Below are 16,420 nucleotides of genomic sequence, written 5' to 3'. Positions count from 1 at the left end.
CCTATTCTCAGGCTGATTATGAAATTTCAATGATGCAACAGGGTGGCATTTTCAGTGAAATCGTTTGGGCTATAATTCATAAATCTGATTAAAAGGTCCACGGTACACTGTACAGTAAGAAAATGCATGAACTCATCTGTGTAGAACCAACACAGACAAACTGAAGCATGCATTATTCTGTTTGTATTTTGCCTTTGAAGCAGCAGAGCAGCCTGATCACTAGCTGAGTCAGAGAGGAGGAGGAGGAGGCTGATTTCTGTTTGTCTTAAGAGGTGGATCATCTGCAGCCAAGCAGGTCATTGTGTTAGGCATGAGCCCATGTGATTGCAGCCAGCTCTCTAGGCTAATCCTATTCTGTGTGCACATTTACGAGTATGGGCATCCTTAACCAGGAGCCCCTGTGGCTGCACAGACATGTACACACACAGAGGCCAGATAAAGCCAGAAGCCAGTCAAAACAGTGGTTATGATCAGTCTAGTGGTCTCTAAATCTAACAGCTGTTGAATTAAAATAAAAACTTGAATGCCTGACCCCTACAGTGAGTTGGGGTGGCTCCTGTTATGTTGTGGCGGGAATCCTACGGACTTTGTTTTGGTCCATTTAGAAGGAAGTGTCACTGTAATTCAAACCAAAGTTGATCTGAGTGATCACCTCCATCCTGTGATGAAGCCTTTCCATCCTGCTGGGAGCGTTTTCTTTTCCAGGATGGCGACGCTCTCAGTCTGTGTCCTCCTTTCTTTGCATGCAACAGAACGGGTTCAAGTGTGTGTATACAAATCTCTGGCCCTTAGAACTAGAGGTTAGCAGCTGGCTGCTCTCCCTGATCAGGTTACAAAAGTGGGTGTGTTCCCTCTCTCCTCTGTCGCCTGCATGTCTGCCTCTCCCTCCCTCCAACTCATTCTGTCTCCCTCACTTTCTTCTCCTGCTATGTCTCTCCCTTTCTGGTTACAGGAGCCTGAAAGTTTGCGTCATCCAGGCCTCTCCCTCTGGCACCACTACAGACCACCTCTCTTGCTCTCTTATTCTCTCACTTGTCTATGTTCCTTCCCTTCCCTCGCTTCCTTTCTTTCTTCATCCCATCTCCCAACAGCCCCCTGACAGGCAGCAGTCCTGCAGCTGGTCCACACTCACTGCAGGAAGCTGGAAGCCACGTGAGTCCCCCTACTCCTCATCCTATGTTGCTAGCACACCAGCCACCCACCTAGCATCACTCCAGTATTGCCCACCTGGACCACAGGACACAAACACCTGGAATTTTTTTTTTTTCCTTCACTCACTCATCCACCCAGTAAAGCAATGGCATACTAGGCAACTTGCTACAGGTTTGGCATTCTAAGATGCATCTGACCTGATACCTCTACTCTCCTCCTCCGGTAATAACACAAAAACATCCTCCAGTTTGAGGAAGGATGATAGAACAAGCTTGCTCTCACAACTGTTGCACTGCCATGCTTGGATACGTTTAAAATAATTCCATGTTACTGTAATCGTCATATACCATTTGAAAACTCAAAAAAAAAAAAAAAAAAAAAAAACTGGCATTCACAAAGTAAAAACTTACTATACTGTAGCAAATTAGTGTTGTGGGGGATAGGGCCTTTGAACAGGTAGAGAAAATGCAGCAACAGTGTCTTAGGTGTTGCCTATTGACAGATCAACAACAATAATGTGTTGCTTTCACTTTTACAATTCATGCTCACTTTCTGTTGCTCCATAAAGTTAACTGAGGAACACATCAGACTTTTTGATTGCTTGTCACAACAGTCTCAAATACAGTTCTTGCACCATGATATCTGTGATTTTATCAGAACCTTCAGATGCTAGCAGGCAACAGCGCTTTACACCCATTTATCATTTGACATCAGTTTGATCTTAATCTCAAATATAGGTCTGTAATCACCAACACTCTCAGTTACAGGCCATATAACAAAGAATCTAAATCAGCCAAATATTACACAACACATCCATGTGACAAGCTAACATAAACATACAAATCATAACAACATAATGTGACCATGTGTCTAGTTTCAATGTATTTTATCAGTATGTGTAAGTTTGAGTGTGTGTGTGCATGCATGCAGTTTCATGTTTTCAGAGACTTTACCTTGTCTTTCTCATGTGGCAGCAACCGGACAGGGGGCAGTGATTCCAGAGACACCGTCCCAGTCCCGTCATCTTGGGAGCTGCTACGGCTGATGAGCTGGAACAGTGGACCCTGTTTGGCCACGCGTCCATGGGCCACGGCCCTCTTGAGGGCTACCCTCAGCTGCTGGTGGAAGAGGCCTGGCCCCATGGAGCCGCTACCCGACAAGTACGCTGCAACATCAGCCTGGCACTTGAGGAAGCGTTCTATGTTCTTTAAGCTGGAACCGCCCGGCTCATGCAGCCCCTCCAATGCCCGCTTAATCAGTTTGTTCCAGTCAAGACCCGGTTTCTTCCCCGAATGCAAGTGAGAGCTACTGCCTCCACTGCTGCTGCTGCTGCTGCCGCCGCTGCCGCCACTACCTGCTCCTCCTCCTCCTCCACCAGAGCTGCCGCCTCCGCCTCCCCCGCCACCGGAGCTGCCAACACCTTTGGGTTTGGGCAGAGCCAAGCGCCCAGGGTTATCTGGGTCCTTGTAGGAGTTGAGACCTTTGTTGGTAACCTTAAGTATGGTACCATCCTTGACACTAAGCTCTAACTGCTCCAGAACTGTTTTGCGGTCCAGACCATGGGACATAGAGACTGCATTGCAAATGCGCTCCTCTGATGGTCGCTGCTTCTGCTTCTTTACCTTCTTGATGGCCTCTAGGATCCACTGGGTGTACAATGGGTTTGCCAGTTTCACCATGGCTGCCGTCTGGGTGGGTGCAGCAGCCCTGGGGCCTTACTGCGAGGACCACACACAAAAAATAAAGACTGTAAGCCAAGGAAACACCTGGCCTGCGCCGTAGCGCCGCCGCCTCCTCCTCTTTGCCCTCTACCTGCTTACTATCCCTTGTCCTGTGGTCGCACAGAGAGTCCCTCAGAAGCTGAGTATAAGCAGCACGAAAAGGAGCAGCTGATCATAGCACAATGCCCCCGAGTCAACCCTCCACCTGGTAAAAATCTGGTCCACCCTCCACCCACTCCCAGCCAGGTGAAGATCCCTAGCAAGAGGCAGGGAGAGTGGTGGAAGTTTCAGATCTATTACTAATTTAAACTCCCACAGTACACAAGGTAGGATAGAGCAGGGGCTTTTCACAAAATGTAGGTGTTTCCAATATAGGCTGTCACAAAGATAAAGGAAAAAAAAAAAAAAAGAAAATCGATGACAGCCAATAACACCAATTTCCTGTGATCAGACTCTCCAGGACATGAACATAGTGCTTCGGTGACAAACGTGAGAACAGTCGCACAAAGGTTTCTGAGGATTATATCATTCCAGAGGATTGTGACTTTTCCTCTCCATCCAGGTCTCCTTGTCTTTGCTTGTTCACTTTTGCTCTCTTTCGCTCTTCCAGCAGCCTGAGCGTCTCAGCTCTGGGACGGAACAGATATTTCACCACAGGGAGCAGCCAGGACCGATCACCTTCATGCCTATTGCACTTCGGTAGCTGATGAAAACTGTAGGGAAAGAAAACACACACACAAAAAAAAGAGGTTATAGCATGGTACTGGAAATATGAGGAACCTAATTATATATTTTTAAAAGAAAAACAAATCAAGAATGAGATACAGATGACCCAAGAAGGTTAACCTCTTTAAAACAACACAGGCACATGACCCAGTGCCTTCATATAAACAAAGCCATGCTTTCTTTCTGAAACACTTTATCTGTCCGTGTACTACACACAAAACTGGTAAAAAGATCACTACTTATTACTTCTAGCCAACTTGCTGTTTTTTCCTAATAAACAAACATGCAATTATATCAGTAAACACACAGCCAGTAAGAAGACAACAACTTCTAAATAACATCAAGAATCGCACTCAAACTTCACACAATTGTGTGAAGTGCAGGTTATGACAATGGTAAACAACATCATCCTGAAAACTGCACTACAGAGTTGACAGCTTGGCTAGCTGGGTTGCTAACGTAAACATGTTACAGTCAAAGCACGGGCTGTTAGCAAACATTAGCCGCGAGGCTAGCCAATAATCAAAGCCAGATTTAACAGCCGCATGGCCAAAGTTTTTCCTGCAGTTCTGTTTACTCTCATATTATGTCAGGGTGCTGAGTATCTGACAACAAGCCTTCCCGCTTACTGCTGTTGTTTAGCAAGCTAACGTGAGAAGCTAGCCAACGAGCTAGCGTTATGATTTCTGTTACTAACGATACTCGCTAACCTGAAACGTAAACAGCGTGAAACAGGAGGGTAGCCTGCGCTCCGGCACTTAAAATAAAAACACAAACATTTCTGCATGGACCGACATTTCCGATAATACAAACCATCCCACAACAGCAAACACAGCGAATATTCTCCACCATGAATGTCATTCAGATACTAACGTGAGATCGCGGCCTTGTACGAGGCACAATGCAACTTGCAGACGGCCATCTCGGCTAGCGGGCAAGTCCAATATTTAAGATGGTCTTAGCTGGTGGTTCTGCAGCACTACATGTTCGGCGGCCTAGCTCTCAGCCTTCGGCATGGGAGAGCGGACTCTGCCCGCGAAGACGCATCCCTACCAGCGGTCCCCACCTCGTTGACTTCCTCCCTCCAACAACCGCCCTCCCACGTAACGCTACAGCCTGCGGTGCCGTGAAGACAAGGCCGCTAGAGCGGAGTAAGCTAGGCCTCTTCTCTCCCCCCTCCTCCCCCCCCTTCCCTCCATACCCCCCCACCCACCCACATCCGCGATCACCATCCCTCCGTACCCCTCTCCCCTTCTACCTCTCGCGGTTCCCCAGAAAGCCAGAGATGGTCCGGTTCTGGTTTCGGAGGGAAGCTCGGGTAAAGCGGACCGTGGAGAAAATCTCATATCCTCCCATCCGGGTTCCGCTGCTACTCACCGGAATTTGGTGTCGAGCCGCCGAGGAAAAGATGCCAAAACCGTGCAAAACGAAGACAACAACAAGCCCAAAAATGCAGCCAGAGACCAGGGGCTCTAGAGCCGACGCCATCTTTGAGTGAAACAGGAGCACGGCTGGTGGGGGAGGGGGGAAGACTGAACCGTCAGGCAGGGCCCAGGGACCGTCTGCATGGTGCGAGGCGAAGAGCCAGGGGAAGGAAAAATTCACTGCAAGGCGCGGGGGCGGTGGCGGCGTGCTGTTGCTATGAGAGGGGTGTGGATATTGCTTGAGCACATGAAATGGAAGAAAGGGACAGATGGTGGTGGTTGTGTTGGAGCAGGCAAAAAAAATAAAAAGAGGATAGGTGTTCGCGCATTCTCTGCTGTACTACAGCTACATGGGAGGAGATTCAAGGGAGCGTCTGTATTTTGCCTGGCAGTTGTAAAATAAAATAATAATAATAATAAAAAAAATCAAAGCCAATGAGCGTGCCTTAACGTTAGAGGGTATTTAAAGATCAAAGTGAGACACCCCTCCACACTGCAGTCTATTGTGTTACGATGTGTGTGTGTGTAGTGTTTTTTTTTTTAAACTGAAAATGGAAAGTGAGCCAGATTTTCCTCCCCAGAGGTGATCAGATGTTGCAGTGTGGAGCTATCTGGACTATTACAGTACATGATAAAGCACGTTATTATCTGCCTATACAGTGTAGTCTTAGTGATGCATCGCTCATCAGGCTGTGAAACAGAGAATTATTTTTCCACCAAGGAAGCGATTTATGTAAACTGTCTGCAGCCAATCCACTTTGTTACATTTCATTAAATGACAGCTGAGTCTAACACATTTTTCTTATCGTTCATGTTTGGCAGAGGGAGGGCTTGTGCAACTCTTAGTATCACATCTATTATGGCATCTGGTGAGAGATGTAAGGAACTTCATGTAAAGATATTGCTCTCAGTGCACTTGAATCTGCACTGTGCTTGATTTAAAATTGAAATTGCAATGAATGTGGGTAAGTTATGGCTATTTTACTTTCTAATATGTTGCCCAAAATGAAAAAAAAAAAAAAATGAGCGACTACTAATCATGTATTAATTTAGAAATGTGCCACGGGGACGTTTGAACAGTCTAAGTAGAATCTTCTCCTTATTCATAAGAAAATCAATCAGTAGAGGAAATCTGATTTTTGCTGCTTCAATTTCACGATCATCATGATACGGGAGGGTACTTGTGTTTGAAATCTGGCAGCAGTCTTCCTTTTCTATCACAGCCTAATGCCGACAGCTCCCTGGGATGAAATTAAATTATCTGCAGCTTTGTGTAAAATGCTGTGTACAGCAGTCCTCAGAGACAGTGTCTTATAGGGAGCAATTAGACCTGATGTTTTCCCACGTTAGAGGTGTCTTGTGAGAGAGTGAACCGCTATCAGTGCAGCGGTGATCAAATAAAACCCGTAAGGTCACACTTTACTGGTCGTTTTCCTTGCACTCCTTCAGGGACAAATAAATCACCAACTAACTGTAATTAACAATAGCATTATTACAAAGACAAATATTGTGATGTGTTAACACACGAGCTGCTATTAGTACGTGCCTCCTGAGGACTCACATTATATTACTGTGTACAGTAGGCCAGCTAACAGATGGACAATACTCAGGAGGAGCCTGCACCACATCTATCGTTCCCGGCCATGAATAAATAATGTTGTGTACCATGATCCACAGCAGAGGCCATGTTCACCAACACACAGCAACAGGAGTAAACTAATCAGGGTGGGGCACTGAGTGGAGGAGTAGGGAGTCATTCCACTGTAATTTTGATAAGGTCATTTTGATTCAGTTAGATAAACTGAACCAAAGAGTTTTACCTGGTTTATAACTGTCATCTGGAGGAAGTGGAGGAATGTGAGCTGGGATATTTAGAGCATCTATGTGCAAGTTATCCCTGTGTGTCAAAAGCTCAGGCTTCACACAGTTTTTTCCACTCTTGAATCTTAATGATGTCAGTGAGAGCGGATGCCCTTATATGGTCGTGCTCTGTGTGATCACCCTGCCTGCTATCTTACTGAAAAAAATTGGCCCAGTGTGAGATAAATAAGGATTATTATGAACTGTAAATCATGCAAAGCTACTCTGATAAGGTACAAGAATAAAAAATATGGAGCATAATAGGTCCCCTTTAATCTATAGGCCTACAAGCATACTGACTTCCAAAAGTGTTTATAATGAAGGCGGCAGCATTTCAGGATTTGGGTTATTTATTAATGCGTGGTTGAGTTTTAACTGGCATTTGTGGATGCAGCAACCGTCATCACTATAGTTTAAAAAGTTGACATTTGGCACCGAGTAGCAGCTTTTGCTCCCACCAGCAAATGGATGTTGTAGTGTGACACCCTTGGCTCGTTTTCTACCTTTGGTGCAGAAAAGGAGGCCAGTAATCCTTAGCTTCCTTTCATCCCCTTAATCCCTCCCTTTTTTGAAAAAAAAAATTCTATTCTCTGAACGTCCACCTGCTAGGGAGGCCTGAGCCCCTAGTAAACTGCACCAGTGTCCACCTGCCCCCTGCAACCCTCCCCTCTCCTTTCCCTAACATACACACACACACACAGAAACATGCACATCTTGTCCACCTGATGCACAGCAGCACCTTCTGCTCTGGAGGCCTGCTGTTGGGCCTGCTGGCTCTTGCTCTGCTTCACTTCTTCCTGCCTCTGGTTTAAAAGCTGGACATTTGCCAAGCCAAATAAACTGACGGCATCCCTGTGGTCATAAAAAAACAACAACTCATGGTACAACTACAGCGCTTGTTTTATTGTTGCTGCTGTTGTTTTGTTACCAGATTTTGAACTGCGTGTTGTCCACGCAGCCTATAAATAGCTGTTTTATTGGAAATTCTCTTACACTTGCGTGCCAGAGCCATTATGGAGAAATGCACTTAAAATAGTCTCCGATTAATTGCCTGTTTAGCTTCAGTAAATAAGGATGTTTACATATTGAGTCCAGCTTGAGTGACATTTTCCAAGCAATCAAGGCCATTTGATATGCAAGTATTCCAAATTAACCCCCACTGAGCTCTGGCTACTGCTGATTCATTAATTAATGAAACCTGTAAAGCTGGACATTCTCACATGGTGGTTTGAGTTACTCAGCTCAAAGGGGGTATTATGCATCTTCTCTCTCCTCACTGTCCTCTTGCCTTTTACTTTATCAACATAAAATAAGAACATATGAATGTGGAGCGCAGCTGTAAGTAAGCAGCAGTCAGCCTGTGCCACCATCCCTGCAGGCCACATTTATGAGTTCCTGTTTTTTCGGGTGATGACTGGAGTGTTGTGCTCTGTGATAGCCAGCCAGTGTCCAGGACTGCTTTTTTTTTTTTTTTGTCCGTGTGAAACTAGCAAAAGCTTCCTGCTGTGGCTGGCTGGTTGCCAAGTCCCCAGACCCCAATCCAACCATTCCACCCCCCCCATCCCAAACTCCAACTCCAATTCCAAACCCCTCCCATCCTGAAAAGAACTGAAACATACAACGGAAATTTCCAGGGCCTGTACGCCCAAGAGCGTGCCCCCACCCGTCCACTAACCCCCCCCCCCCCTCCCACCACCACCCAGCCCAACTCCCTCCTCTTTCCTCCCTCCCGCCCTCCCCGTGGCCCCTGCTTTCTCCCTTGAATCCAAAGGCTCGGAGAGCAGCTGGAAGGTGAAGTACAGCTTGTGGGCGCTGAGCTCAAAGTTAAGCCAGACACCTCTCACCCCCCCCACCTCCAACTCCTGCAGTCTGAAATCTCCCACAAAACCCCATCTCCTTCACTCAAACTCAGAAGTGCCTAAGAGTGCTGAAAAGTACACTTGTATGTCAGACATAAGCAGCAGAGAGACGGGGAGGAAAATGGAGAGGACTAGGCTGTTTGACAAATCAATTGTCCTGCTGTGGTTAACTGTCATTTTAAGTGCATGTAGATCTGAAGAACAGGCTTCTGACAAGGCCATTAACATGTACAAATAGCTCTGACTTTACCACCATTAAACAGAGCAGAGGAGGATGCAGTCACGATAACAGACAGAGCTGCAGTAGAAATCCCCCTGACATATCTGTTTCTTACTTTTAGAGGCAGGAGTCAAAAGTCGAAGTCAAAACTTTTATTTCAGCTCTTTTCAGACAGGGTAAACAGCGCTGACTGCATCAAGTTGCATCATAAAGACGCCAAAGCTAGACAACCGACAAGCAAGTGACAAAATATGATTGATGCTTAAAATCAGCACAATCTTAAAAATAACATTGTCAAGTTTTCAAATAACCCAAAACTAAATGGAATGAAAATCAGTTCAAAAAGTAGCCCTGCCACAAATGATACCAAGCTTTAGAGTGTATTTTATTTGAAATTTGAATAGTAATTACAAAACATAACCTGCTTTTATAGTGGGTAAGACTTGAAACAATCAACTGAGACCAGTAATTCACTGGGAAAGTGTTCACTGGGGGCAACAAGACGAGTGCGTCTGCACAAAAAACAAAATCTTAAACAGTTTCTGAGAATCCTGGAAATATTCGAGCATATAACTTTCACACATGCTTCACCGTGAATCCATGAGATAAATGCTGTGTTTTCATGTAACTCCCAGCATACAGCAATATTCCTGCAAGGGTCAACACTTTTTATTTAAATGACTGTGGTCATTTTCCATTTTAGCATTGAAGGCTCACCTGCTTTCTTCTCTTCTTGACTTCTATTCAACCCCAATGTGGGTTTTTTTTTGTTTTTTTTTAAACAGTCCTGATTACATCTGTGGTAACACAGCCCATTGTGTTGCTTTATTATCCCCTAATGCTCTGCATGGCAGTATGGCAGCCTAATTCTCAGACTTTGGCAAACAGAAAAACACCAACACACCAGACAAGTCTCAACAGTGAAGCAAATAGAAATCTGTGCAAACGCAGTCAAGAGACAATGAAAGTGGAAACAGTGAAGATGGGAACAAAGATAATTAAAAGACAGTGATAGTCCGGGTCTAGCCTTTTAGTGTCTTTTTTGTTTGAGAGGTTTTAATGAAAGCATCAAAGTGATTTCTTTCTAGGAGAGAAGTTCATTTGTAACTAAATAACTGCACCGCAGTGGGTTTCTTTGCTTACACACAACAAAAAGAAATGATATCACATGATGCCATGTTTAGACGTTTGGTATCCAGACCTCCCACATTATAGGCTCCTTCCCAAGTCCGAGCCTCAGAGTTTAGCAGCTCTTCAGTGTTTGCAGAGCAAGATGCACCACAGACAACAATACAGCCTCCAGGACTCTCACACATGCATGCATTCCTGTGGGCCTGGTGGTGCTGGTGGTGGTGGTGTTGGTGGGGTCTTAACCTCAGGAGCTCAGCGGGCTTTGTCTGCTTCTCCCCCACCTCCACGCAACCCCCACTTATTCTTCTTTTTCTTTCTTTTTTTTTTTTGGATCATTTGCTTGCACAACAAGCTTTTCTCACACCAGAACATGAAGACTCTTTTCAATCAATTTCATTTAGAGCCAGGACCAAGATTTATGTCAAAAGGGATATGTTGGCTAATGGGCGAGTGAACGCTAATGATGTGTGATTTCTTGATTTAATCAATGCAGTATATATTACCACTTTCAGATTACTGCAGGGTAATGGGAGCAAAAAGAGTGCATTCCAATGAATGATGAGCCCTCCACAGTAGTACTAAATTGCATTACAGAGGCAGAAGTGATCTGTGTTGTCATTATGTAAACTGCAGTGAATCAGTTAGTCATTCAATACACTCCCTAATTGAATAATTAGATTCTTGTCTGTGTAAAGCTATGCATGTTTGTCTCCCCCCTGTGCTAGCAGCAGGCAACAGATGGAGCATGTTATGTAATCGTATTGATGTAAATGAAAGTCAGATTATCCTGAGAGACGTATAATAACGTGACACGCTTATACATATCACGCTGGAGCCGATAAATACTTTCAGTCCTTCTGGATAGCGGTATCTAATCCAGGTGACAGTGACAGAGGGCTTGCTGTGTTTTTCATATGGAGAGAGACGGCAGAAGCTGCAGTGGAGAGTGATGATAATATCACATCTCATCCATCCAGGTTTTTCCACATACACATTTCCTGCCCGCAGTATCTACAGAGACAGAGCGCTGTGCAAACTCATGCTGGACAGGTTTTCAGCCTACTTAATGTGGGATGCCTTAGTTCTGAGGTTTTTAGTTACATTACCAGCTACACTGTGACACACAAGGACATGCATTCGCAATTATATCACAGATGATAAACGATTCATGGATCATAAACTGGACTCTGCCAGTGTTGAAGAGTCTTAAACTTGCATTCCCATTGATAGCCAGCAGGGGGTGACTCCTCTGATTGGAAAAAAAAAAAAAGCAAGGGCCCACGTAAACAATAATCTTCACCCCATCTCTAACCTACCCTTTATTTCCAAGATACTTGAAAAAAACTGTTGCTATTCAGCTTCACATCCATTTAACTCAAAACAGTCTTTATGAAAAATTCCAGTCTGGTTTCCGCCCCCGTCATAGCATGGAAACTGCTTTATTGAAAATCACGAATGACCTTCTCATGGCAGCTGATTCTGGATTACTCTCTCTCCTCATCTTCCTTTGACAATGTCTCTCACACCATCTCAGCAGATTATCTTCTATTGGCATCACCCACACCTCTCTTGACGGGTTCCTTTCTTATCTCACAGGCCGCACTCAGTTCATCCAGTTTAAGGCTTTCAAATCCCACCACTCTCCTGTAACCTCAGGTGTGCCTCAAGGTTCTGTCCCGGGGCCCCTCGTTTTCATCACTTACCTCCTTCCCCTTGGCAATATTTTCCATAAATTCAACATCCATTTCCATTGTTTCGCGGATGATAACCAGCTCTATTTATCCACAAAGCCTAACTCTTCCCTCCCACCCTCCTCCCTCACCACCTGCTTATCTGAAATCAAATCCTTGTTCACCTCAGTCTTTCCTAAATTAAACAGCGACAAAACTGAGTTCCTCCTTGTCAGAACAAAATCCACCTTATCCAAAGTTGGCAGTTTCTCACTCACCATCGACAGCTCCTCAGAGCTTTCTCCCACTCTGCTCCCCAGCTATGAAACTCTATCCCACCAGACATTTGCAATATTGACTCTCTTTATATCTTCAAATCACGACTCAAAACTTACCTGTTCCAAATTGCTTACTCACTTTATTTCTTTTGGTCATTTTAATTTCGTGTTTGTGCTTTGTTGTGATTTGTCTTGTTTTCACCCCTGTGAAGTGTCCTTGGGTGTCATGAAAGGCACTTATAAATAAAATGTATTATTATTATAACCATACAACTCCTGTTCTACTGCATGGCACTGAACAGAAGTGTCCCTCCAATCGCATTGTACATTATATATAATGACAATAAAGGCATTCTATTCTATTCTATTATTATAGTGTAAAAAGGGGGATACAGCTGTGATTTCAGGGGTGGCGTCTCTGTGAATGCAGTGTCAGGCTTTATAGCTAGATCCAACCTTCACTCCCTGATGATAATAACCAAAATGCTGAATCTGAAACAACAAAACGGGACTTTTCAAACCTGTGGGTCACGTCGTGATAGCTACATGAATTTTTTTTTAATAGTCTATGATACTATTATGCTAGCATCAAAACCCTGTTGATGGGCTAAAATTTTCAATCCACCGTCACATTTCTTTTTATCAATTTTAGTGAAATATGCTGCAAATGAGATAAATTGCCTTTGATCCTCTCATGTTTCATCTTGCGCCGACAGTTGGTTTTCTGAGTGGAATATTTCAGTAACATGAGGACATGTGGCCATTAATTTTGGCTTTGACAGCTCAGAATAAATCAAACATTATTTTTATTAATGTCACTCCTTTTTCATCACGTGGCATCACTCACTCAAACTGTCAGTGTTAATTAGCTAATAGGCACTTTTGAATTGGAGGAATCTTTGCAAGGTTTTAATAACCTTTGAAGGAAGATGTCCTAATATTTTAAGTCCTGACTGCAGGAACCGGGAACTTAGAATCTGGAAACGCAAATTATCATGCCTTTGGGGGCTGGATTCAAAATTACACCAAAAACTTGAGTACAAAATTTAACTCACAGGCTGATCTAACCTGTGTCCTGCTGTGACTCAGTAATGTTGAAAGCTCCCCCTCGTGCCTGGATACACTCTCATATCTGAGCATTCTCCTGATTCTCCTCTCCTCCCAGATTTGGACTGGGGCAACAGTGAGCTGCTGGATAGCCTGCAGCGCTATTTGGCAGTGTCAGATGCACCGATATACAGATGTGGTCAGAGGTTTCCATCTACTCATCATGGGTATGAATGTCATGGTAATTTGGGGGATTTTAATGATTTCTTTGAACTCTTCTTTTTCCAGGGTGGAATGGTTTTACAGCATGCATCTTTCATAACTTAAAAAAAAAAGAGTTTATTATATCAACAAGTTATTGGTATAATTCTGCTTGGATATTTGACCATACCTCTTAGCAGAACTGGTAGTGTTCATTTAAATTGGTTGGTTTCCTGGCACAGACCCAACTTTTAAGCATAGTCCACAAATTTTTAATAGGGTTGAGGTTGGGGTTTTGGGAAGGCCATTCAAGAAGCTTAATGTTAGCCTGTTTTGTTCATTCCAAAACCAGTTTTGATGTGTTTGGGATCATTGCCCCATCCAGGTCCAGGCTTCAACCATCTAGCTCTTGATTTGAGGTGAAGTTGAAGAATTTGGAAGTAGTTCTCCTTCTTCATTATTCCATCCACTTTGTGTAATATACCAGTACCACTGGCAGCAAAGCAGCCCCAGAGCATGATGCTACCACCACCATGCTGCTTGACAGTTGGTACAGAGTTCTTAAGTTTGAAAGCCTCCAAACATACCTCTTGTCATTGTCATCAAATAACTCAATCTTTATCTCGCCTGACCATAAAACTTTTCTGCAAAAGGCATTTGGCGTGACCATGTAGGCAGATGCAGATTTCAGCTGAGCTTGAAGGTGTTGATTTTGGAGCAGGGGCTTCTTTCTCACTGTGATGTAAACTTCACTTCACTGTGGACAGTGATGTTGGTGTGCCAGCGGTGTCCAGTTCATGGCAAACTTCAGACTTTGTGGTTTAAGTCAATAGCGGAATAAGCTGCATCAGAAGAGAAGTTTTGGCAAGTTTTTCATGGGCGCAACTGACATACTCAGCTGTCCTGCTCAACCCACAAATGCATTTTCCTCACAAATGTTGCACCATTCAAGGGGAAGTAAACAGGCTTTCCAACAGTATAAGATTTATTGCCAAGAAATATTGTAACAAGAAAGAAATAATCAACCAAACACAAATTTCCTTACTTTTTGTGCTAAGTAGATATAGTTGAGCCTGTATGCATACGTTTGACCCTGTGTGGATCAGAGAACATCCTAAATAAATTCACCCTCATGCACCCAGTCCTTGTTTTTTGAAGTAATTAAAGATGTATGCTATACAGCCATTCCACCCTGGAAAAAGAACAGTTCAAAGAAATCATTAAAACCCTCAAATTACCATGACATTCATGCCCATGATGAGTGGATGGAAACTTCTGACCACAGTGTGTGTAAAGTTCTCAACTGGATTCAAGTCTGGGGAATGTGAGGGCATCAATACTTTCATCATCCAGGAATTGCCTACACACTCTGACCACATGAGGCCAGGCACTCTCCTGCACCGGGAGGAACTCAGGGCCCGCTGCACCAGCATAAGGTCTGAAAGTAGGTCTGAGGATTTCATCTCTGTACTTAACAGCAATCGTGGTAGTGTTGGCTAGCAGGTCTGTGTGACCCTCAAGGATATGTCTCCTCAGACCCGCTGACCCACCAGCCATGCTGGATGATGCTGAAGGCAGCGTTAGGTTTGCCACGGTGTCTCCAAACTCTTTCACACCTGTCACATGCTTAGTGTGAAGAGAACAGGGTTCGAGTGGCAGACCTGCCACACTCTTGACACTGCGATGGGAGACACAGCAAACCTTCTTGCAGTGGATGTGCCATCTTGCAGAAGATAGACTACCTGCACAGTCTGAATGGGCTGCATGTACCATCACATGCTACTGCTAGTGACAAGGTCACTAGGAAAAAAGCAAAGGTAAAGAAAACCAGTCAGGAAGGATTAAGGAGAGAGCACTGGTCTGTGGCCACCACCTTTCTGTCACCTCTCCGGTGCTCCTCTCGTCACTTTCATTTACACCAAAGCAGGTGAAACGGATTCACAATGGTTTATGCTTCTTAACTGGATAGATTGATATCCCAGACGTTTAACTAACTTTGCATTACACTGTGATAATCAAGCGCTCTCTTAATGTTTTTAGCAGTGTATACGACTTTGACACCTGAGGAAAAAACATGGCTCTGAAAATGGAACAAAACACAGAGAAATGGACCAACAGTAAGCAAAGATTTTACTGAGTTTATATGTGATGTCCAAGGTAGCAAATGTAAAATCTTTGCTACCTTGGACATCCTCACTAGAATAATAAAAAAAAAATAAGACTCAAGTGGAACTGAATGATTAATATAGTTTACTGGATGCTGTCCTTGGCCACCGATAAACATGTGCTGATAATTCAGGATTATTTAGTTGGGCTTTTAGAAGCTGTGCTCAGTGGCTCCAGTCCACTGAAGTAAAGCCTCAGCTTGTTCAGGGTCACGGGGGGGCTGGAGCCTATCCCAGCTGTCATAGGGCAAGAGGCAGCCTGTTGCACGGCCAACACAGAGAGACAAACAACCTTTCACACTCACATTCACACTATGGGCAATTTAGAGTAGCCAATTAACCTAACCCCAGTAAGTGCATGTCTTTGGGATGTGGGAGGAAACCCACGCAAGCACGGGGAGAACATGCAAACTCCACACAGAGAGAGGGAGAGGCCTGGGCCAAGGTGGAATCGAACCCAGGCCTTTCAGATGTTGTTCTAACTGTGAGGCAGCAGTGCTAAACACTGCGCCACCATGCTGCCCACATTTAACATGAAAAAGAAAATAGCTGCTGACCATGTTGTGCACTGTCATCATGAAACCCACGAGAAACCGCACAGCTCAAATTAAGACGGCCTCCATATTCCTGTTGTGGTTGTATTTTTTGCTATATGAATCTCTACCTGGCTTTTATGTAATGTCAGCATTTCTATTGGTGGTGTGAATGCAAGTAGAGAAAAGTTAAAGGTATGTCTTCCTCTGGGGGAACTGTGAGTGAGCCTCAGCTACTGTAGTTCACTATACTGTTTGTCCAAAATGAGTTAACATTAGCCTATTAACACACTAAACTAAAGTGAACATTCAGTTCAGTTCTCTTGATATTCAGTCATCTCCACATTGTCTCTTTGCACGCTGGCAGTAGCACATAGATGTGTTTAATGCATATATGCATAAAGGTTTCGTGCACTTTATGTAACAATGGCTC

The 16,420-nt window shown here is 44.2% G+C and overlaps 1 protein-coding gene across 2 annotated transcripts in view; it reads right to left on the bottom strand.

Moving 5' to 3' along the window:
- Positions 1-5,103, bottom strand: part of kat6a (K(lysine) acetyltransferase 6A) — a 34,318-nt gene extending 29,215 nt beyond the window's left edge. The window contains exons 1-2 of one of the 2 annotated variants that reach the window (XM_030737370.1): positions 4,977-5,103; positions 2,106-3,586 (exon numbers count right to left, since the gene is read on the bottom strand). In XM_030737370.1, the coding sequence (XP_030593230.1) occupies positions 2,106-2,831 (726 nt within the window). In that variant the 5' untranslated portion in view covers positions 2,832-3,586; positions 4,977-5,103. Of the gene's footprint in view, positions 1-2,105; positions 3,587-4,472; positions 4,648-4,976 lie in introns of those variants that run through there. The other variant, XM_030737372.1, reaches the window with a different exon arrangement.
- Positions 5,104-16,420: the final 11,317 nt, after the last annotated feature.

This window comes from Archocentrus centrarchus, chromosome 9, assembly GCF_007364275.1.
Source record: "Archocentrus centrarchus isolate MPI-CPG fArcCen1 chromosome 9, fArcCen1, whole genome shotgun sequence".
Classification (NCBI taxonomy): domain Eukaryota; kingdom Metazoa; phylum Chordata; class Actinopteri; order Cichliformes; family Cichlidae; genus Archocentrus; species Archocentrus centrarchus.
This window is presented reverse-complemented; position numbering and strand designations above follow the sequence as displayed.